The sequence below is a fragment of the Nematolebias whitei genome, chromosome 10 (genome assembly GCF_014905685.2).
Source record: "Nematolebias whitei isolate Nwh7 chromosome 10, NemWhi1, whole genome shotgun sequence".
NCBI classification, from domain to species: domain Eukaryota; kingdom Metazoa; phylum Chordata; class Actinopteri; order Cyprinodontiformes; family Rivulidae; genus Nematolebias; species Nematolebias whitei.
Window position 1 is genome coordinate 26384401 of NC_056507.1, and position 22891 is coordinate 26407291.

The 22891-nt window shown below is 40.7% G+C and overlaps 1 protein-coding gene across 1 annotated transcript in view; it reads right to left on the reverse strand.

The window, feature by feature from the left end:
- Positions 1 to 3891: 3891 nt before the first annotated feature.
- The window catches only part of LOC119415721 (RNA polymerase II elongation factor ELL), a 39513-nt gene continuing 20513 nt past the window's right edge, over positions 3892 to 22891 (reverse strand). Inside the window, exons 4-12 of the mRNA XM_037682885.1 lie at positions 17573 to 17727; positions 13414 to 13655; positions 12789 to 12913; positions 8474 to 8588; positions 7016 to 7472; positions 6629 to 6698; positions 6067 to 6238; positions 5920 to 5964; positions 3892 to 4201 (exon numbers count right to left, since the gene is read on the reverse strand). Coding sequence (XP_037538813.1) covers positions 4091 to 4201; positions 5920 to 5964; positions 6067 to 6238; positions 6629 to 6698; positions 7016 to 7472; positions 8474 to 8588; positions 12789 to 12913; positions 13414 to 13655; positions 17573 to 17727 — 1492 coding nt within the window. The 3' untranslated portion in view covers positions 3892 to 4090. The remainder of the gene's footprint in view (positions 4202 to 5919; positions 5965 to 6066; positions 6239 to 6628; positions 6699 to 7015; positions 7473 to 8473; positions 8589 to 12788; positions 12914 to 13413; positions 13656 to 17572; positions 17728 to 22891) is intronic.

Here is a 22891-nt window from a genome sequence, read left to right on the forward strand (position 1 = left end):
TAACAAGGGCGGAGTTACACCTCAGGTTAATCACGACCACATTCTCACTTTAAATCAGGAGAATGACAAATTTAAACTTGAACGCTCTTCACATGTTGCACCAAACTCAATCCAGCAATCACGGACCAACTTAAAGAGTAGAATATAGATCTAATATATAGTTTATTAAACAAGGTCCAAGAATAGACCTTTATGCATTCCTGTCTCAAACCACCAGCACTTTGCTACTGATATAAAAACAATTGTTAAAGTACTTTAAAACACCAAGAGTTGTTCTGGAGGGTGGTGGTTTTAAAGTTCACTGTCTCTGCTGTTGTGTGATGAGACGCTGCTAAAAGTTTTGATTTAAATGATAATTGAAACTGATTCTTAGCCTAAAGGTGCTGTCGGGACGTGGAAAAGAAATGGTACAAGTTGTTTACCGACGTCACATGCACGTGTTGGACTTTGACTGTGAATATTTTACTTTAACTTAGAAGAAAGGGAAGTTAAATGAGAAACAAAGGAACTCTGCACATGCTTTACTCAACCTTTGGAGTAGTTTTATATTTGTGTATTGTTTACAAGTTAAATTGTGTGGTGTGGATGAAATCAAAAAGTCAGTTCCTCTCACAAAAACGGTAAATCTTGTTCACCGTCTCGTGTAATTCAGTTAAAAAGATAATTTTCTTTTTAAAAGTTTTAGTGCCCTGACTAGGAGACATTTCAGAAACTCAGCAGCCCTGCCCTCTAGAGGACGCACGACACTGATCAGTTGAAGCTTTATTTTCAGTTTCAGAGGCAATAATACAGTTTGTTTGTTTGGAAAGCTTTTCTTGCGAGGATGACACTGAATCATCAGAAATATGCAAAAATACAATATATTATGTTTCCCTTTCACAATACTTTAGTTTTGCTGTGAAAAGAAAAAAAAAACTATGTAAAAACTTGCTCCCAGTAAAGCACAAACAAAATGCAATAAATAAAGAAAAGCAGTGATAACATGGAGACAAAGGGCTTAATTCACATTTATACTGGTGCTTGCTCCAGTTCTGACAAACCATTTAAACCTTTGTATGAAAAATGTGGAAGCAGTTTTAATCTGGAAATTTAGACTATTCAAAAAAAACATTACTAGGAATTAACTTGTCTAAGGAAGCTTTAAATTCTACAAGAGCCAAATCTTTTGAAATGATCTAATTAAAGACGATGGTGCCAGAAAAGGTACTTTAAGGACGAGTTGACTGTGATAATCTACTGATTTGTAAATGCTGCTGGCCCAAAGTTGTCCTTTTACTTTTATTTCTAGTAAACTAACAACATATGGGATGAATCGCTGCTGTCTGAATGGAAAAGGCACCTTCAGTAGTTCGCTCCTGCAACAGTTCAAAGAAATGGAGGAAAAAATACTGCAATTTGCTCAAGGTTGTGGTTTCTAAAGTAGCTTTTTTTTTTTTTTTACATAAATGGTAGATTTATCTCCCCCACGCTGTGATAAATGAGCTTTTCTCCCCTCAGGATGCGTCATCAATGATATTTGTTTAGATGCAAAAGTTTTAGTGCCATTTTTCCAGTTTTCCCCTCTAAGGGCTCGTGATGGAAACGGTGTCTTGGTAGATTTGTTCAAATGTTTCAGGACCTTGTTTTATATGATAAACTATGCAAAATACTAATAAATTTAGAATATTCGAGTGAACTGTGTACTCTTGTCTCTTAATACAATGACCCCTAAACTGTTTTCTTATGTAGTACCAAAACAAACGAGTTTGAATTCATTCTTGCAGCACATTTTCACAATGCATAAAGGACACTTTAAAAAATTACAATTTAATCTGAGAAATGATCAAATAAGGTGTTTTCTGTTGGCACAGCAGAGCTTTAAGAAATGAGCTTTTAATCAAATTTAAGGCTCAGACCTGGTAAACTCCTAGTTTTCAATCCTCCAGTGGTCAGTGCTAATAAATATTTATTGAACACGATCATTTGTGCAACCAACACAAACCCTAAAAATACCAGAGCTCCGAGGAGAACAACTGGGTCGGTCATCAACTATGCTGGTAAACCAACCGTGTTGCACTTTGAGATCAACTAAAAGCGCTTTTTGTGTATGGAGTTGTGCAAAGAGTCTGCTTTTTGACAGAGGGGCCAGATAAAACCAGACTATTAAATTTCTGTACAATTCATGATTATCAGACGAAACAACAAATTAAGCTACAACTGAAACCAAATTCATGACAAACACTGATAAGACAAGTTCTGCACAACCACTAACAGTAACTGAGATCTTCATGAGACGACAGGACACAAACAATACAGGAGAAATCACTGTTTGGGGACAAAGGAAATGGGACAGACGAGACGTGCACGTCAAGGCTTCAGCTTCATTCTTCCATTTGAAGCCAGCGTTAAGACGACGGTTGTGAGCACTGCTGCAGTGACACAAACGTTTGGAGAAAACTGAAATACAACTTCCACGTCGGGGCCACGGCTAATGAGGGTGAAATAAAAAGTGTGAAGTGAGGAACATCAGTAATAAAATCTGCAACGACTTGAAAAGAAACGCCCTGCAAGCTTTTAAAACACGTCAGAAAACTTTGATCCACAGACTCAACACAGCTTCGAGATGAACACCGTGCTGAGTCTCGTTAAAGGCAGTTCATGGTTCTGTAGGCTGCATGTGGGTGAAGCGGCTCGAAATGTGCACAGCTCCGTCCTGAAACCAGAGTTAAAGTACGGTGACGTGTCTTTTTGTGGCGTTCCAATGTTTCTTTTGATTAAAGCATCAAAGTGGGGCGATGACCACACTTTGTGGAGAACGTGCATTGATCTCAACTAGGGTTGCAAAATTTTAGGAATTCTCAAAGTTGGCAACTTTTATGGGAATTAATAGTTATTTATGGGAATTAACCCAGAATTTAAAATACTGAAGATTTAACCTTTTTAAATATAGTTGGGGAAATACACGCTTGAACATAAGACCAGGTTTCATTACTAATGAAACCATAACACTAAAAGTTTAGCTCGGAGTTGTAACTTGTTTGGTTGGAAATGCAATCTACCTCAATTTGTTTTTATGTAACTAAAATACCAAATACTTATCAAATAACATTTGAATGGTTTTACTCCGTTGCGTGCAAAGTTTAGAAAATAATTCGAGAAACATCTTTTAAAAAAATTCTGTTGCTTTCTAACAATTTCAGTGGTTGTGACAGCGATGCCATCATACTCAGATTAGGGTCATAAATGCAGAACCTTTGGGTCAGACTCATTACAGCTTTATCTGCCTACGACAAAATAAAATGTTTGTTTGTTTGAATAGAAGTTTTAAATGCCCCCAAATTACCCTTAATCCCCATAAATAACCATAAATCTAAAGGAAAGTTTCCTAAAGTTCCTCAGTTTGACTTCCTATGGAAAGTTTCTGTAAATTATGAATCAATATTGTAATCACACATTTCCCTGATATTGTGCAGCCCTCGTTCTAAACTACAGATTGTTTTTAATTTATAACAGATCAGGTCTGCAGGGTTTGGTATGCACGACAAATTTTGTCTTACCAAGATAAAATTGTTTAAATTTGTTCAACGAACCTCCTGTAGCACTGTCAAATGACAGTTTCATTACCGTCAATAAGTGATCTTATTGTAAGAAATTATTGGATGCAACTAAATATATTGTTTTTAGCAAATACTCCTTTTTTTGTATTTAAATATAAAATCTTTAGTAGACTTAGCATATCCCTAAAGTTGATTGTACGGTCACTTCAACACTTAAAAATCAACACTTTTGAAGTTCAAAGGCATTCAAGGATATAGTTAAAAATGCTGCAGTTTGGCAGAAAGAATTATTTTACAGCAGAGCAGAATCCAGCTACGAGTTCTTAGCAGTTCTGAAAAACATAAATTTAAAGGGTAACATTTGATCACGAGTAGGTGGTCTGAGCCCACTAAAAAATAAAATAAAAAGGAAACAAACTTGCTCCTTGATTCATTAACACTCTGAGGAGTAAAGTGAATAGTGTCTCAGCAACTTCTGGGCCCAGCGGGGCAGTCCTTGGGTCCACTTAGAGTCTTTTGGTCCAGTTCAGTCCCGCCCTGATGGAGGGCAGGTACTAGGAGCGTCCCTGTGCTCGGTCGTAGTCTGCGATCAGGCCTTTGATGTGTGACAGTTTGTTATGGAGATACTCGCAGCGTTTCTTCTCTTCTCGGTACCCAGGAAACTTCTAGAAGAGGAGGGGGAGAAAACAAAAACAAAAGAAGAAGCTGTAGTGGTGTTGATGAATCCATCCAGAGTTTTCTACCTGGATTACTGAGCACGCATCAGGATATTTTCTGATTATACTTTCATGGAAGTCTCATTTTAATGTGACAGTTTAGATCAGGGCTCTGCAACCTTTATGATCAAAAGAGCCATTTTTACACCTTCATTCACTAAATTAAAAGTGTCCAGAGCTGAAACAACCTGCTGCAACAGTGATCATCAACTGGTGGCCCATGGGCCACTTTATACGTTTGTTGGAGGAGACTTTTGTTGTCGGTAGGGGTGACAAAACTAAAAGTACTGTATCTAATGATTTTTAACATTTATCAATATTTTTACAATTTAAGACAAATGAAAGACCAGATTCTTGTAAAGAGCGGGGAAAGTGTTTAAAAAAATAAAAATAAAACTATGAACTATGCAGATCTATGTGAGTTTTTCTACTTGTGGAAAAAATTAAGTATACAAATAAAGCAAAATGTTAAAGTGAGTATTTGCAAAAGAAATGACAGGAAAACGGCTACAACTAGAATTTTCTTTGTCGTTTGTATAACAAACAATAAAATTCAGTTTTATGTTAGTTTTGGTCAAAGCTTGAAAGAGTCGCTGTGGAGGCACCAAAGAGCCGCAGGTTGCACACCCCTGGTTTAGATCTTTTAAAGTGGGGTTCTGTATGAAGTAAAAACCGTGCCCGTTGTGAACAACTCTTTGAACCATCTCAATTTGGAAAAATAGTTTGGTTTGGACCAGATTGATGAGCTCACAGCTAGTCAGAGAATGGCCAAGACCAGAGTTGATTCCCGCCTTGTTGAACAATCCCAAAGGTTTTATAGTTGAACAAACTTTTACGCTGCTCTAAATGCAGCACAACGTGCGTTTACTGAACAGGTTCATGAACACCTCCGTTGCAGCTTGGGGCACTTCTGGCAGAAAGACCACAATTTTCCTGCTGGAATAACTGTGTAATGTGACAGTGAGGTCAATGTTTATAAAACGGTGTTTGCATGAACCAATAGGAGTTTTTTGGGCGAAGTTTTAAACAAGCAGCAACACACTTTGGTCTAGATTCTGCTCACATTAGCCAGGAGCTTAATAATCTGGTTAAAAGCAAATGGTTTCTCTAAACTGAAGCCCTTCAAAAAGAGATGCAATAAAATATTAATTGCTCACAGTCTTTATATGGAACCATATCCAACAAGCAGCATACGGCACATTATGCGCCCGTCGACCCTCTATTATACAGCAAGAGAAAGTTTACGCACAAAACTATAATACATCCATCTTTTGACAGGCGTATAACAATAATCAAAATCAGAACATTACTGTCATTTTTGTTGCAAATTAAATTTACTAAACTTTGAGTGCAAAAACTTGTGATTTGTTAGTTTTCAGTTTAGCTAAAGTAAAGCAACCCATAGCTGACACTGTTAGGAGATACGATTAAATAAAATCAAGTACCACTCGTGCAAATACTTGCTCGTCACAAGTTTTAATCCTGGAGAGCAGCCCACAGTGATACTGTGATACACTGTACTGACAAGCTGGATTTTACTTTGAATATATTTTCCAACACCCACGCTTCATTTATTACTTCATGTACGGAGAACATTCAAATATGCAGTAATCTTTAAAAGTTTGAGTTCGAGTAATAAATTAGAAACAAAATCCAGTTATTCTTACTTTTTTATACTTTCTGTACTTCTGCTGTATCTGTTCCTCCATGAGCTAAAGAAATACAAAAGACAAAGTGTTACTGCGTGAAGTAATTTATCAAAACTTTCCTTGAACCTTTGCTAAGCGGAGCCGCTACAGCAGCACAGACAGTACCTTGTACTCTTGTGTTCCCGGAGAGAGCGTGTTGATCTTTGAGCCCAACTGAACAAACATCTCTGTGATCGCTCCGATCCGGTCGTGAAGAGCTCTGTATTCGTCGTACTCGGCACAGAAGTCATCGTTGTACTGTTGGCGCTGCTCCAGCGATGTTACGGCGCTGTATTTTCTGCGAAAGATGAACATTACCCTCCTAATGTTTTTATTTGTAGAGGTTGTTTCCCAGTTCTTCCACTAGATGGCAGCATGTCGGCAGATTGAAAGTGTTTCACTCCTACCATGATGTGTTGACCAGATGTGAGTCTTTTAGTTTTCAGTGTTGTTCTTTGCAGCACCTCATTCAGGGAGTCTTAAACTGCCCTCGGGCTTCATGAATATTTAGAGCCCACCCTTACCCCCAAGTAACCACGAGGGTTCTTGTTTCCTCTCAACAGCGAGTTTAGATAATAGAAATTAAAACTCCTCAGTAGTGGATCACATCCACAACAACTGATCTGGATGTAGTGACTGTTTATAAAACGTTATCCCTGAATGTGGAAATGTAGCTGTTTAAACTTACATTAAATAATCGGGCAGTTCCTCTGCTGAGGTTCGATTAACAGGCGTTTTCTCTCCATCGTGGTCGGTGGCTGGCAGAAACACACACAGATATAGGAGGACAAGTTACTATAGATAATGTGCCCGCCGCATCAAGGCTAACTGAGCCGCTTTAACAGTCTCTGGTGAGAAGAGATCCGGTCCAAGGTGAGCTGTGACTCTCAGTCACTCAACCACAGGTCACCCAGCTGCTCTGCAGCTTTCACTTCTCAAACTAATGATATAAAATACTCTACTAAATCTGTAGGGACTTCTAAGCCATGCACAGGTAAGATTATATTTATTTATGACCAACAGATTGAATGAAGTCTGATAAAGTCTGAAACACGACGGCTTCCTTGATATTTACCTTTGAGGTTTTCTTGGTTCTGCTTCAGATCCGGACTAGTCTCTATCCAATCTGGTTTCAAGCGGTCCCGTTCCTTGTCTTTGTGTTTTTTAGACTTTTTCTTTTTATGCTGGCCATTGGTGAGCTGCTGCTCAGCACACCTTGGGGTGTCACTGCGTGGGGACTTGGGACTGGGAGAGGTGGGAGCTGGTTCTGTCCTCGCTAGTTTGGAAAATGCAGACGGCGCGCTGAGTTTGTGAGGCGAGCACAGACCGTCGGGGCTCCCCTGAGGATGGCTGCTGGTTTTGTCAAACTCGGATCTGATGTCTGCACAAGAGTTTTCATGACTGAAGGAGCTACGAGACCCGTTGGTGCCACAGTCTGGACGGGAAGGTGACTGCAGGGGCAGACGGTCTCCTGACAGCTTTTGTTTTTTTGGGGTTTGAATGTTGGATGGGTCCAAAGTCAGTGGACGTTTCTGGAGCAAAACAAAAACAGCAAAAGCCATGACACATATTGTTCATAAACGATCACTTTTAGAGAGATGTGGAGATTATAAACACTTTCTAACATCCATGTATGAATATAAAACCATATATACTTAAAAAAAAAAACAGCTTAGAAAATCCCTAGATACAGGGAAAACACTGAGTCAGGTCCTTCTGTAGGTTACTACATAAGCTGACAAGAAAACGAAGGGCCAGTGTGACACTACAAAATATTAAATGTGATATTGACAGAAAGTTAAAGTTGTAAACTGCTTGAAGGATGTAATTTGGAAACATGGGAGTGATTAAGGAATCTGTTCTCCCTCAACAACCAGGTGAGGATGATAAAATGCTGCTCAGGATGGGAAACTGCGATGAAACGACACCATCTTCCATCTTCCTTAGATAACTTTTAATTGGCTTTTATCATGTGTGTGAATGTTTCTGTTCAGTGCCCTGAGACGACTTCTGATGTGACTTGATGCTATATAAATAAACTGAATTGAATAAAATCTTCAGGAGCTTCTTGTATATAGAAACTTTTCTGCACAATAACTACTTGATAAAGATCATTTTATTGAGGTGGAGGGGAAGCTTGGAAAGTATCTTCCTCCCTCCTGTAGTGTGAATCCACTGAAGCGGATCACAAAATGTATCAAACACATTTGGATAATATTGAAAATCACATGATTTGAACTTGGCTCATCACCTAACCTGTCCCTCTGTCCATAATCTGGTTTATATTTATTCTACATGACATAAAAATGCTGCCAATCTTTGCATCTCATTTGAGCAAGAACCTAATAAGTATGTTTATTTCCCACAATGTCGGACTTTCCTTTGAATTCCAGTAAAAGTCATACATACACTCAAGCTACTAATGAGAAAAAGTCAGTATGTGTAAATGAAGAAGACTAAATAACCTGCCCTTAGTCTTAAAATAAAAGAATGGAAGAAATAAAAGTTGTGCAGCTTGATTACCAGTACTTACCGCTGAGAGATTCTTGGCAGGACTGAGTCGTGACGGAGAGTCGCCAAGAGTTTTGTGGAATGAATGGTTGGACTGCGGGCTCCTTAACTGGCTACTGTGGAGCGGCTGAAGTTTCCTGGGGAAAGATTTAGAGGACAGCACCATCAGTTAGACAGTGACATTAAAGGTAAATGACCCATAAAGCCAAACAGGAAGAGGCGGTATGTCAGTCGCGCAGTCGTGGAGATAATTTTGGCAGATCTGTGTGCAACAGGATGAGTAATTTCTTATCTATATATATATATATATATATATATATATATATATATATATTTTTTTTTTTTTTTTTTCTGTCTGTCCCGAGAAGAAATTGTCAGTGAAGTGATGCAACTGTCTCTCCAAGTAAAAACAGTGCACAGCAGCCAGCCTGTAAGAATGAGCACGGTCTACTGGTATGAACAAAAGCAGCAGGTTTAACCTCTGCATGGCCAAACCCAGTCTTCTGGTAATCTGCTTTCTGCAGCTCCTTCCTCAAACTGATGGCATTACAGAAAGTCACTCCCTGCTGTGAAATTATCCAACTCTTTTAGTCACATTTACAGTAACACTGAACTTTGTAGCCATCAAAGTCAAACACCAACTCACAGCGCTAGAAGAAGCCCTAAAAATACCATAGAATGAGAAATAAAAGAAATGACCAGAATAAATGTATTAGTAGTTTTAAGCATTTCCTGATGACCACTGCTTTGTTGTATTTGGCTAATAATTGGATGAGTACTATAGTGAGCTTTTTGCACTCCACATGGGGTGGAGCAATCTGCCAGCAGGGCTTTTGCACTTTTTCCAAAATTGCATTGAAGCACATGGCTTGCACACTTACTGGCAGGCAGAAGAACCATACGAGGCAACTAAGGTCACGCTGAAAAGCTCAGCCTTGCAACTCTTGCCATTTGGCAACGCGGTGCAGTGGAATATTTTCCCCTGCTTTGATGTGTCAATTAAGAGATTCAGCAGAGAAAAGCAGCAGCAGTTCTTTAGATCTGCTTTTAAATGATCCCAGCAGAGTTCCAAATTAATAAATTGTCCTTTTGTCTTAACGTTGTCATCACTCTGCATCTATCCTGTTTGTCTTTGCATGAACTCCTTCAAGAAGGCTTTAAAGGACTAAGAGCATTTTTTCATTCAACCTTTATTTAGACAGGTAAATCCCATTGAGCCTCGAGGACTCATTTACAAGAGAGACCTGATTTCAACAAAGAATGATGACAACAATGGACAACAGCGACAACAATAGACAGTTATAAAAAAGCATACAGATTTTTTTTTTTTAAACGAATAGGATGGCTAAAAAAAGAAAAGTAAAAAAAAAAAAACAGCTAGATTCTAAGGCAAATGTAGAAAACTAAAAACAGGAACATGTCTGCATCCCTGCCAGGAGTCCAACAGATTCTTAAAGCCACTTAGAGAGGTCAAGGTCGAGAGCTTCAAATCTTTTTGTAAGATATTCCAGGAAACAGGAGCAGAGTAGGAGAAGGCCCTTTTGCCTAGTTCAGTCCTCATTGAGGGAACACTGCAGGTAATAATGTCCTGAGAGCGCACGCTGTAGCTGCACTCACACAGAGACATGAAGGAGGAGATGTATGAAGGCAGCAGACCAAGAAGTGATTTAAAGATGAAAATGTACCAGTGAGAGAGTCTGCATGAAGTTAATGATGTCCAGTTAACCAGTGAATACAGGGTGCAGTGGTGGGTACGATAATCACAGCCAGTTATGAATCTTAGTGCACCATGATAGACAGCATCCAACATCTGCAGGGTTCTTGTAGGAGCGTTCATGTAAATAATGTCACCATAATCAATGGAGGGAAGGAAAGTCACAGCTACAAGTTGTTTTCTAGCATTCAGGGTTAGACAGGATCTGTTTCTGAAAAAGAAACCCAGTTTAACTTTCAGTTTCTTTACCAAGTTTTCCACATGGAGCTTAAAAGAGAGATGTGAGTCGACCAAGATACCCAAATATTTATAGGAATCAACAAACTCAATGGGGACACCATTTGAGGGTAAAATCAGAGGAAGAACTGCTGGGACTGACTTCCTATTTGAAAAAAGCATCCCTTTGGTTTTGTCTGCATTTAGGACAAGTTTGAGGTGGAACAAATCTGTGTCTGGATGTTGTTGAATGCAGATTTCAAAAGCTGGAAAGCCTTATCAACTGTTTTAGCTCGACAATAAACAACTGTGTCATCAGCATAGAAATGTATGGATGCATTAGGGATGTTTTTACCTACATTACGTATGTAGATTGTAAAGAGGGTGGGTCCTAAAACTGAGCCTTGTGGTACACCATTGTTGACTGTTAACTACCTGGAGGAAGTACCATTATGTTGAACACATTGCCTCCAATCTGAGAGATAGTTAGAGAACCAACCAATGGTGTGATCCGAGAAACCGATTTCTGAGAGTTTATGACACAAGATGTTCTGATCCACAGTGTCAAAAGCTTTAGACAGGTCTAAGAAAAGTGCAGCACAATAATCCTTAGCATCCAGTGCTTCAACAACATCATTAAGAACCTTCAGTGAAGCAGTGGTTGTGCTGTGTTGTTTCCTGAAACCAGATTGATGTGGAGGTAAGATGTTAAATGAGTCCAGGTAATTTTTGATTTGAGAGTTTCAGTTTTTCTAAAACCTTGGCTAAAATACAGAGTTTAGAGATTGGTCGATAGTTGTTCAGTGAGGTGGGGTCACCTCCCTTCAGCAAAGGATGAACAAAGGCTGTTTTCCAAGTGTCTGGAATGGAGTTTTGTCTTATGGAGAGATTGAAGATGTGGGTCACAGGGACTGTGATGATATGAGCAGCCAGCCTTAAGAAATAAGGTGGAAGTTCATCTGGTCCTGCAGATTTTTTAGGATCAAGATCTTTTAACAGTTTATTGACCTCACTAACTGAGAATGGAGAAAAGGAGAAGGTGTGATTAACTGAGGATTGACTTGTAGGAGGGATTTGATTTGTAGAAGTTTGGTTATTAAGTGAAGTGGCTGATTTTCCATTAGTAACTGTGTCAAATAAAGAACTAGAAGCAACAAAATGTTTGTTGAAACAGTTCAGGATCTCGTTAGCTTAAAAGGTACTTGTACAACAGAGAGTTTGAGAAATGTGTGTATGGTAAATGCTTTCTTACTAAGCTCGACAAAAAGATGGGACACCATCTGCAGAAATTATAGGGTTGCAAGAACAAAGTGGATTGCCGCTGTTTTAAAACACCTCCAATCTAAAAACCAAGATTTATTGAGTTTATTGTGCACTCCGTTATTTAAACCTTTACAGTACCATTAATTTCACATTTCAGTCATTCACATTGAATTATGTGGCAGCTAGCTGTGGCACCTGGTGCACTTCCTGCAGGAATATCAAAATAATTCTGCTGGGGTAAGAATATGAAAACCTGACAACAGTGTAAACATCTACAAAATAATGTTTGCATTTTTACTTATCTCTTCATTTATCACGGACTCGCTCTATTGCAAGACAAGACATGACACACAATTGGCTGATTGATGGATAAGCCGCACGATCGGCATGGAATTGTTATTTAAAATACATTATTTGAAATTATTTAGCACCTGCTGCACCTGTGTGCAGCCCACATTGCAGGATAAGTTTCCTGCTGCAGCTGATCAGCTGTTCTTGTGCAGAGCAGGTAAGTGGGCGTGGCCAAAAAGCTTGCAGGTGACAAAGAGCAGAGAAGGCAGGGAGCTGAAATCATGACATGCTGTGCTCTTTTAGAGCATTTAGAATTTAGAAACATTGTTTAGAATATTGCAAGAGTGTGGGAAGGGTTTAAAACACTATTTATATATATATATATATATATATATATATATATATATATATATATATATATATATATATATATATATACTGTATTTAGAATGGAGTTCTTTTTAGATGGAAGCATTAGTTTTAGTCTTGGCCTCACTCGGACTAATTATTAGCTCATCGGTCAGAATTAGACTAGTTCTCCTCACAGAACGTCACTTCCAAAGGCCTGAACTATTCCTTTAATTAAATATGGTAAATGTGACGTTTTCAACTTTTGAGCCACTGTTTGGTCATTGTTCCTCGTTTAGCCAAGTTAGTCAGTTGTTGGTGGCATGCACATTTATAGGTAGAGTAAAAAAAAACTTCTCATCCACAAAAAAAGTTTATATAATTCTCAAAATACTGCTTGTAACTAACATTTTTAAATTGTATGCAAATGTTTTTTTTAAGCATCTTAAAATTTTCAGTGAAGGGAAAAAAAAAAAAAAAAGTATTTTTGAAAGTTTTGTCTAACCGTATCAGAAGCCTGTGGATGAGCTGCTTCTCCTCCTCTAGATATCCCGGCCAGTCTTTCTGGACATGTCTGTAGAGTTCATCCTTCAGAGAGTAGCTGTGGTCTTTAGGATTCTGTTTACCAACCTGGAAACCCAAAAGATCCACAAAATGTTGCAAATTTAACAGAAAACACAGCAGGATAAAATAAGCTGAATCCAGTATTTTCCCATGACAGTGTCCCTCATTACAAACTCGTCCAATCGGACTAAACACGAATAAATCCAAACATTTTTTATTTCTGTGAGTAGTCAGATCCCAGCTGGAGTCACCCCACCCCTCCTGTCAAAGCACAATCTTCTCATCCAAACATAATTAAGGCACAGCCCTAATTACGGTTACCAGTGATTACACAAGCTCCCACTTGATGACTGCAGTGGGACACTCAAACACTGTGAACACAGGAAACATGCCTAAAACACGCTAAACTGAGCTTACCTTTCTATAGCACAGTTTTGTACATTTGATCACTAAACAACATGTTACACACCGATTTATTTTAAGATTTTCAGCTGAATTTTAAGTTCATTTATTACTAAGTATATGACAGAATGTTTTATTAGTTGGTAATGTATTTGCAGACCCACCTCATCTAGTACTGAGGCCAGATCAGCCTTGTCCTTTGGACTGGCCCGCTCCCTCTCCAGCCACAGGAGCACCTCAGGTTTTCTGTAGGGCTTCAGGGCCAGGAGATGAATGATGCGATCCCTTAAGGGTCGATGTGCCACGGGGCTGGGGAGCAGGGTCCTCTTGTTGCTGGGGGAGTGCTTGTTGCTGCCGTCTGAGCTCGATACCGCACCCGGTTTCCTCTGGACCTTCACACATTTGCCTACAACCAACAGGAGAGTTTTCACTTGAGACTACATGACTGCATGTGGGTTTTAAAGGAATTTTCGGGTGCACATTTAAAAATTATTAACGCATGGAGTCAATCCAATTCAAAATGACCACCACAGCCAACTAACCTTATAAACACAAAAATGTCTATTATTCAGTGAGTTTTCCAGTTACTGGTGTTGGTGCTGTAGCTGGGACTTATCCACAACATATTCTCTTTTTTTAATCTTTTGTATACAAGGCAGTGAGTAATATGAATTCCTTTAAGGAATACTACTTTTAACATGGGTTGTTCTTAAAAGCAACTAAGCATCTCTTCTACACTAAACTAGGCACAAGCAGAGCTTTAAACTGATTTGACAACAGGGTTTGCATGAGCTTCTAGTCTCCTGTAGAAGCACGCCAACATATCATTCCAGATCCAGTCCTCAGGGCAGATATACAAATCACACCTTAATTATGAAGTCAGGCCTACACACGAGATACAGCGAGACAATACATTTGATTATTATTATATGGCTTTCTTGTCGTGCAGTCGACTTCACGCAAGCGCTGCTGATAAGACTGCAACTACAGCTCAATCTGAAAGAGCAGTTCATGTGCACGGACACGTTGAGCACGGCACTGCGCTCGTGCACTTCTCACCGTCTGTGTGCAGAGGCAGTGTCGCTGCCACTTGTGTAACAGAGAGAGAGCAAGTTTGCCTGCTCTTATGTAAACAGAAGAGTGAAGAAACTGAAGCAACTAACTCAGAGCAGCTTTGTCTTCCTGTTGCAGAACAAATGCAGCTGCAGCCGGTTTGGCAGTTCTTATCAGTACCTGCCTGCAGGTATAATCTCAGTACAGTCGTCCCTCGCTACTTCATGGTTCGACTTTCGTGAACTCGCTCTTTAGCGGTTTTTCAACGATTGTCAACTTTAATGTTACTCACATGATTGGGACGGTACAGATAAAAAGTTAATGAAAAAAATACTTCGGACAGGCGTCGCCATTTTGTAGTTTTTTTTTTTTCCAATAATCCTATACTGTATCGCAAGTCCAAAAGAACTACACTACCCAGAAGCCAACACTGCTTCTTGCTGCCGAAATGGCTGATATAAAAAGTTTAGTTCTTATTCGTAGTGACTTTGGCGCACAGTAGTCTCAGTAGTCAGCTCAGTGGCTGCAGAGAGCTGATCAGAACCAGACCAGAACTACAGTAGTCTCTCGCTACTTCACGATTCGTTTTTCACACTCGCTCTATCGCGGTTTTTCCAAAATAAGATTGGACATGACACACAATTGACTGAATGATGGACAAGCCACACAATCAGCATGAAATTTTTATTTAAAATAAATAATTTAGCACCTGCTGCACACCGGTTGTTCTGCAGCGGAGAAGTGGGTGTGGCCAAGAGCGAAACTGTGGCAGAGAGCTGAAATCATGACATGCTGTGCTCTTTTAGAGCGTTTAGACTTTAGAAACATTGTTTAGAATATTGCAAGAGTGTGGGAAGGGTTTATGATGCCATATATATATATATATATATATATATATATATATATATATATATATACACACACACTAAAATAAACTAGTATTTACTACTTGTACTACTATTCCTACTTCACGTTTTTTACTTATCGCGGGGCTTCAGGATACAGATCCCCCGTGATAAACGAGTGACTACTGTGCTTCCAGCCTCATCGGTCAAGTTGAACGCTGCTTGCCGGTCCAGGAAGCCTCTCGAGCGTGGAGGCGTTGCTTGGAAGTCCAGTGTCTTCTTCGGAGCTCACCTGGACTTTTTTCATCATATTCTTCAGGATTATTTAGACTTGATCAGGACCATTGGGTGGTTTTGTGCTGGCTCTCTGAAGGTCCAGCTCTCTCCAAAAGCGTCTAGTGCTCAACGGCTGCAGAGAGCCGATCAGAACTGGACCAGAACCAGACCAAGGCTGGTAAGATCCTCATAAAATTTTGCAGAACTGTGCAGTACATATATGTATGTTGTTAAAATTACACAAGTTCAAAAGTGTAAACATTGCAAGAGTGTGAACGATTTATAAAGCCTTAATATATACTGTATATAAATACTAAAATAAATAGTGTTTTTTTCTTTGCAGTTTTTAACTTCTGGGTGTCCAGAACGTAAGCCCCGCGATAATCTAGGGACTACTGTATAGCGGTTAGCCATACGTTAGTTTGGAGGTTATTAAAGGTTGATCCATACAACTTGGTAGATCCTTTGTTTTATAGTAAAGTTTTAGTTAGATACAGTAAGAATGTGGGTTTTCAAAAGAGCGTCTAGTTATATATCAACATTTACCTTGAACCAGGTCCTTGAAGTATTTTTAGCAACTGTATTCTTGCACTGCAACATTTCCACCATGCAATGACTGGAGTCATTATATCAGCCATAAACTAAAGCAGCTTAAGGGTATTTTTAACAGCTTCAACCAAGTCTTCGTGGTAATTTCCAGCCCGACCTACAATAACTGTTGATTTACTGTGTTGTGGATGTTTTTATTTTTAAGTAATGGACAAACATTAAATGTACCACCTGCTAGCAGCAGTGTATTGATTTTATATTTGATAAAATCTCAGACGTTCCCAACACCAAATTTATTCTGCCTGGTTGTCAACTCTTTCTTGACGATTTCAACCAAACTTTCAATCACACACGATTATCTAAACCTTGGACGTTTTTCTAGCGCAACCTGTAATTGCAAGTTGGTGCGGAGACATTTTGTTTTCTGATAAGTATATCATTAAAGTACCATAAAAAGATGGAAAGTTACCACGAAACAACTGTGCTGTCTCCACAGCATGTGGCTCATGCTGTGAGCCATGACCCATTTTTCTCCTCTCCCTAGAGAAGAAGTCCCAGATAGTTATGTGCATGAGAAGACATGTTTGAAAAGACATGAGAATTCCTGGTTGGACGCTCAAAGTTACAGGGTTTCCTCTTTTATTCAAACTTTTTTGGCGAGTTAAATGCATTTTTTTAAAACCTCAGAGAGACTTGAAGTGCAACAAAGCGAGGCATGAAATGGGTAGCAGCTAGCTTTTAGACCACCTCTAAAGATTATGTTGTAATAGTTTTTAAACAAAATGTTCCCTTTAATAAGGAAAAACAATTTGTAATGAGACGCATCATCATGTCATAAAATTTTATAAACAGTTCATCTATAAAGATTATATTATTATTTTTTACTGCAGAGGATAAAATCATGGCTCCAGTTTCAGGAACGCAGTGAGTAAATTGGAATAATTGTAAAATAGAGCTCTTTCAGATGAGACACAGATCCCTCCAGGTTAAATTAGGCCACAAAGTTAACAGTATTTTTTTTAAATATTCAAACAAATAGAAATTAATTAATTTTCAGTCAGTGTTATTATGTTTTTGCCAAATCTTCATCAGCGTGAGACCTGTTGGGGCAAACCTCTGGTAAATTCAATCACAATGATGCTTGTGGGAGAGTTGGCGACGCGCCTCAGCAATCTGGTCCAAATAAAAGCAAAATTGCAAGACAGAAAGCCATTACTTGCTTGCACATGAATAGTTGCAATAAAGGTATTTGATCAGTTATGTGATAACTTCCATTTCATAAAGTTATTTGTCAGCATGAGGAAATGGAGAAAGACAACAGTTTAATAGTTTCATATAATGTTAAATCATCATTTTTAAATATGAATGTTTCTGTTCAGTGCCCTGCGATGACTTCTGTTGTGATTTGGTGCTATATAAATAAACTGAATTGAATTGAACTGAACTAAATTTAAGCTTACTGAGCACACAGTTCTTTGTTTATCTACTTATGTGCTAGAAAGTTATAGAAAACATCCATACATTTTCTTTACCCGCTTTTTCCTTTCTGGGTCGTAGGGCAAGTGGTGCCTATATAAAACTCATTTTGGTAAAAGCTTACTTGGTCCCGGTTTGATCTCAATCGCTGTGCGGCTCCAGATGTCCTTCTCCACCTGAGACATGCGCTCCCGTGTCGTTTGGTACGAATCATCCGTGGCACAAACTGTAATCTTGTCCTGAATGCTGCCCTGGCTCTCCAGGTGATCTCTTCCCTCCCTGTGTATGACAGGAAGATGTTTAAGCAGCTCCATTTAGTTAACTCGACGTTTATCTAACACAACAAAAGACATTCTTATGTTGTGATACCTCAGAACAGGTTAGAACTGGTTCAGTGACCACATCTAGTTTAGTATCTGGTTCTGAAGCCCAAATATCTTTGGGTTATGACTACTGGAGACTAGTTTGTAACTTAAAATTGCATTAAAATATACACATTTTCCACTGCAAGTTGTTCATGAGACTCCATTATTAGGGCTGAACAATTTAGGAAAATATTCTAATTGTGATTTTTTTTTTTACCTCAATATTGCAATTTAATATGCAATTATACCATACCACTTTATTTATAAAGCACTTAAAACAGCAGCAAGGCCAACCAAAGTGCTGTACAGTAAAAACTAACATGCAAAGGACATAGGATAAAAACATAGATCCAAATGGAAAAAGATAACTACAAGGCTAACATTGCAGAATACAGACAGGATTATAAACAAGTTACATAGTGTCAAAAGCCAGGGAATAAAAGTGGGTTTTTAAGCGAGACTTAAAAACAGTGAGAGTGGGAGCCTGCCCGACGGTTGTTAGGTTATGTTGTTTAAAGTTCAAACTATTAATATTAACAAAGTTGAGAATTTTATGTTTGACAGTGATTTCAAAATTTATTGAAGGCTAAATACAAATAAAAGGTCAACATTAATTTATTTGTACAGTTTGTACAGTTTTTCTGAGGCTTTTATATCGTTTATATCGATATCTAATTATATTGTTATCGACCAAAATTAAGAAATATATCGTGATAAAAGTTTTGGCCATATCGTCCAGCCCTGTGGCTTTCTTTGTGGTGTTTTTTTTAAGTGTTGATAAAAATTTGTGGTGTTACCTCGAAAGGCAGCAACAGCAGCAAGGCAGGTTCTGCACGACACATGTCGTTGCGCAGCGGCTTCTTTTTTATAGCCAAAATAATTCCCAACAACGGTCCTGCTGCTCCTCTTTGGTACCAAACTTTCAGATGTGTAAGCGTCTGTTGAGCCTGACGCCACTGTGCAACCGTTTCAAGTGCTTGACTTCTCCCGTTCCCTGCTCAGCTTTGCTCCGCTCACTTGCAAGTCACGTAACCAGATCACATGATCAGTCAAATCGCAGCCTTTATGATTAGAAAGTCCCATTTTATCATATCACAATATTATTGCAAATGCAATTAATTGTTCAGCTCTACCAATTATGAATGCCGTTTATCAGCTCAGTGCATGCTACCTGAAGGCTGAATCCCATTTATCTCCTTCTCTTCTAGAACAACAACTGTTGTGATTTACTGTTTTGAGATGAAAGTGTACCAATCCTTCTAGTGATGTAAAAAGAAGGTAAAGGGGCAGCGTTTTTCTAGTGCTCTAACACGGAGGCTTTTCATGAACACAGTTCACAGCCAAAGGGTGAGACGTACTTGCAAAAAAAGGAAACAAAACAAACATAAAAACACTCACAAAATTACTGTATTTTCTTTATTTAGCTTGGCATTACTGGCACATCAACCACTGTAATATTTACAGTGCCATGAGAAAGTATTCGTCCCCCTTGAACTTTTCAACCTTTTGCCACATTTCAGGCTTCAAACATAAAGATATAAAATTTTAATTTTTTGTGAAGAATCAACAACAAGTGGGACACAATCGTGAAGTGGAATGAAATTTATTGGATGTGTCAAACTTTTTTAACAAATAAACTGAAAAGTGGGGCGTGCAATATTATTCGGCCCCTTTACTTTCAGTGCAGCAAACTCACTCCAGAAGTTCAGTGAGGATCTATGAATGATCCAGTGTTGTCCCAAATGACTGATGATGATAAACAGAATCCACCTGTGTGTAATCAAGTCTCCGTATAAATGCACCTGCTCTGTGATAGACTCAGGGTTCTGTTCAAAGCGCAGAGAGCATCATGAAGACCAAGGAACACACCAGGCAGGTCCGAGATACTGTTGTGGAGAAGTTTAAAGCCAGATTTGGATACAAAAAGATTTCCCAAGCTTTAAACATCCCAAGGAGCACTGTGCAAGAAATCATATTGAAATGGAAGGAGTATCAGACCACTGCAAATCTACCGAGACCCGGCCGTCCCTCTAAACTTTCATCTTGAACAAGGAGAAGACTGATCAGAGATGCAGCCAAGAGGCCCATGATCACTCTGGATGAACTGCAAAGATCTACAGCTGAGGTGGGAGAGTCTGTCCATAGGACAACAATCAGTCGTAGACTGCACATATCTGGCCTTTATGGAAGAGTGGCAAGAAGAAAGACATTTCTCAAAAGGTATCCATAAAAAGTGTTGTTTAAAGTTTGTCACAAGCACCTGGGAGACACACCAAACATGTGGAAGAAGGTGCTCTGGTCACATGAAACCAAAATTGAACTGCTTGGCCACAATGTAAAACGATATGTTTGGCATAAAAGCAACACATCTCATCACCCTGAACACACCATCCCCATTGTCAAACATGGTGGTGGCAGCATCATGGTTTGGGCCTGCTTTTCATCAGCAGGGACAGGGAAGATGGTCAGAATTGATGGGAAGATGGATGGGGCTAAATACAGGACCATTCTGGAAGAAAACCTGTTTGAGTCTGCAAGAGACCTGAGACTGGGACGGAGATTTATCTTCCAACAAGACAATGATCCAAAACATAAAGCCTAATCTACAATGGAATGGTTCACAAATAAACGTATCCAGGTGTTGGAATGGCCAAGTCAAAGTCCAGACCTGAATCCAATCGAGAATCTGTGGAAAGAGCTGAAGACTGCTGTTCACAAACGCTCTCCATCCAACCTCACTGAGCTCGAGCTGTTTTGCAGGAAAGAATGGGCAAAAATTTCAGTCTCTCCATGTTCAAAACTGATAGAGACAAACCCCAAGAGACTTGCAGCTGGAACTGCAGCAAAAGGAGGCGCTACAAAGTATTAACGCAAGGGGGCCGAATAATATTAAAATATTAAAATATACCGCAGACTCTCTCACTGGTATATTTTCATCTTTAAATCACTTCTTGGTCTGCTGCCTTCATACATCTCCTCCTACTTGTCTCTGCGTGAGTGCAGCTACGGAGTGCGCTCTCAGGACATTATTACCTGCAGTGTTCCCTCAATGAGGACTGAACTAGGCAAAAGGACCTTCTCCTACTCCGCTCCTGTTCTATGTCGTATAAGCTTCGCCCTTTAAGGCCTTCGCTTTAGTGGGTTTATCCCGTTATGCAGAGCATAAGCACTGAAAAAATTAGTCCACGCCCACCTGCTGTGTGGGCCCCACCCGGTCCGTATAAATTACGTTAAGAGCGGGAAATCGGCTCCCATTTTTTCTTCAGCGAGCTAATATAGCACTGTCAGAAGAACAAAGAAGATAAATTGTGTAAATGACCAACCTTTGCGAAAGATGCTTGGCCCGGCAGTCGACCTCCGGTCGTCCGGTGAGTTCTCCTCCCCGAGGAGAAGATGACAGCAGTCTTATTCCAAGGTAAGCGTCGTGGAACATTTCCCAGTGACAGGTCACTACACGCTGGACAACGCCATCTTGTGGTTTTCCTCTTATCGCCGACCCTCGGGGCGAACCGGATGGTTCCTCCGGGGCAAGGCGTGCTCAGCTGCAGCCCCGCTGCTCTTTCCCTCCTGGGGAGCGTAGTGTAGGTGGAGGGGGGCTGAGTGAATGCTCACCCCATCCCACCTCGTTTCGCATCGGCGATCACACCGCTCCCGGCCGACGGCGCCCTCAGGGGTTGCCCGGCGGAACCCAGGAGGAGGCTGACATGAAGGGACCCCCTTTTTTTCTACGTCCCTCGCCTTTTCCCGCCAGTTCGGATGATCGGCGGAAAGGTTATTTTTCACTGGGCTCCACTCTGGCTCACCGTCTTGATCCATACGGCCTCGCGTTCCAACAGGACGTTCCACGGGCGAGGCCGCAGACGGTTCTTTCCTGGTAGATTAGAGGAGTCGGTCCCCAGTCCGCTCCCATCACCAGAGTTGAGGGATTCACCGAGCGGGGCTATTCCTCGGTAACCCCCCCCCCTGGAGCCAAGCCTCGCGGAAGCTTCCGGAGCGAAGCTGCCCAGGTCGGAGCAGCGTCCCGTCCCTCCGGAGGAACCAGACGGCGACCACGCTCTCCAATCGAGCCCACCGACGTGTTTTCAGGCAGCTGCAGTTAGCAACAACGTGCGCTGCTAGCATATAGCATGTCCAAGGGACTGAAGGCCGCAGACCTGCCTTGGAGACGAAGAACTCCCTCTGTAAGGCAGCTGACGCTATTCCTCGGTACCCCCCCCTGGAGCCAAGCCTCGCAGAAGCTTCCGGAGCGAAGCTGCCCAGGTCGGAGCAGCGTCCCGTCCCTCCGGAGGAACACAGACGGCGACCACGCTCTCCAATCGAGCGCGGAGGACGATGACCCAACGATCCACCTGGCTTCGTTACTCCCCTCGCTGCCGGAGAATCTGCACAAGACCTGATGAAGCCCATCGCGGACGCGCTGTTCAGAGCAGCTTCAAACCATGCTGGCGAAGTGAAACAGTCGGAGGAGGTGCCAGAAGCTGTTCGCCACCTCATCAAGCCGCGCGGCCCACCCCGTCCCCGCTGGAGGGACCGTCGCGAGCAAGTTTTCGACTTTTCCACGGCCGCGGCTCTCGCTGAGTTCCACCACCAGCCCCGCCCGTCAGAATCCAGCCCTCTGCACTCCGGCAGCCTGCAGCTCAGCGTTTCCCCAGAGTTCGCCTGCAAGACAGCGCTCTGGGCAAACAATCGCAGAGCTCATGAGAGAGAAAGCTCTCAAATGACGGTCTCCGGAGGGTGTGTGTAAAAGTGACACGAAAGTTGAAATAAATCATCATTAATGATCCAAGTGTCTGTTTTTTAGCCAGTCTGTAAGCCCGGATCAGCTCACAGCGGCCGCACACATAAGAGCGCACTCGTGGGATGAAACAGCCCCACACACGAGCCGGTGTCCTTAAATAAAGGTTTTTAACTCACCGTCGCTCTAAGACATGACGAGTCGATCACAGAACAGCCTCCACACATGAGCCGGTGTCCTTAATTAAAGGTTTTTAACTCACCGTCGCTCTAGACATGACTAGTCGATCACAGGACAGCCTCCACACATGAGCCGGCGTCCTTAATTAAAGGCTTTTAAACTC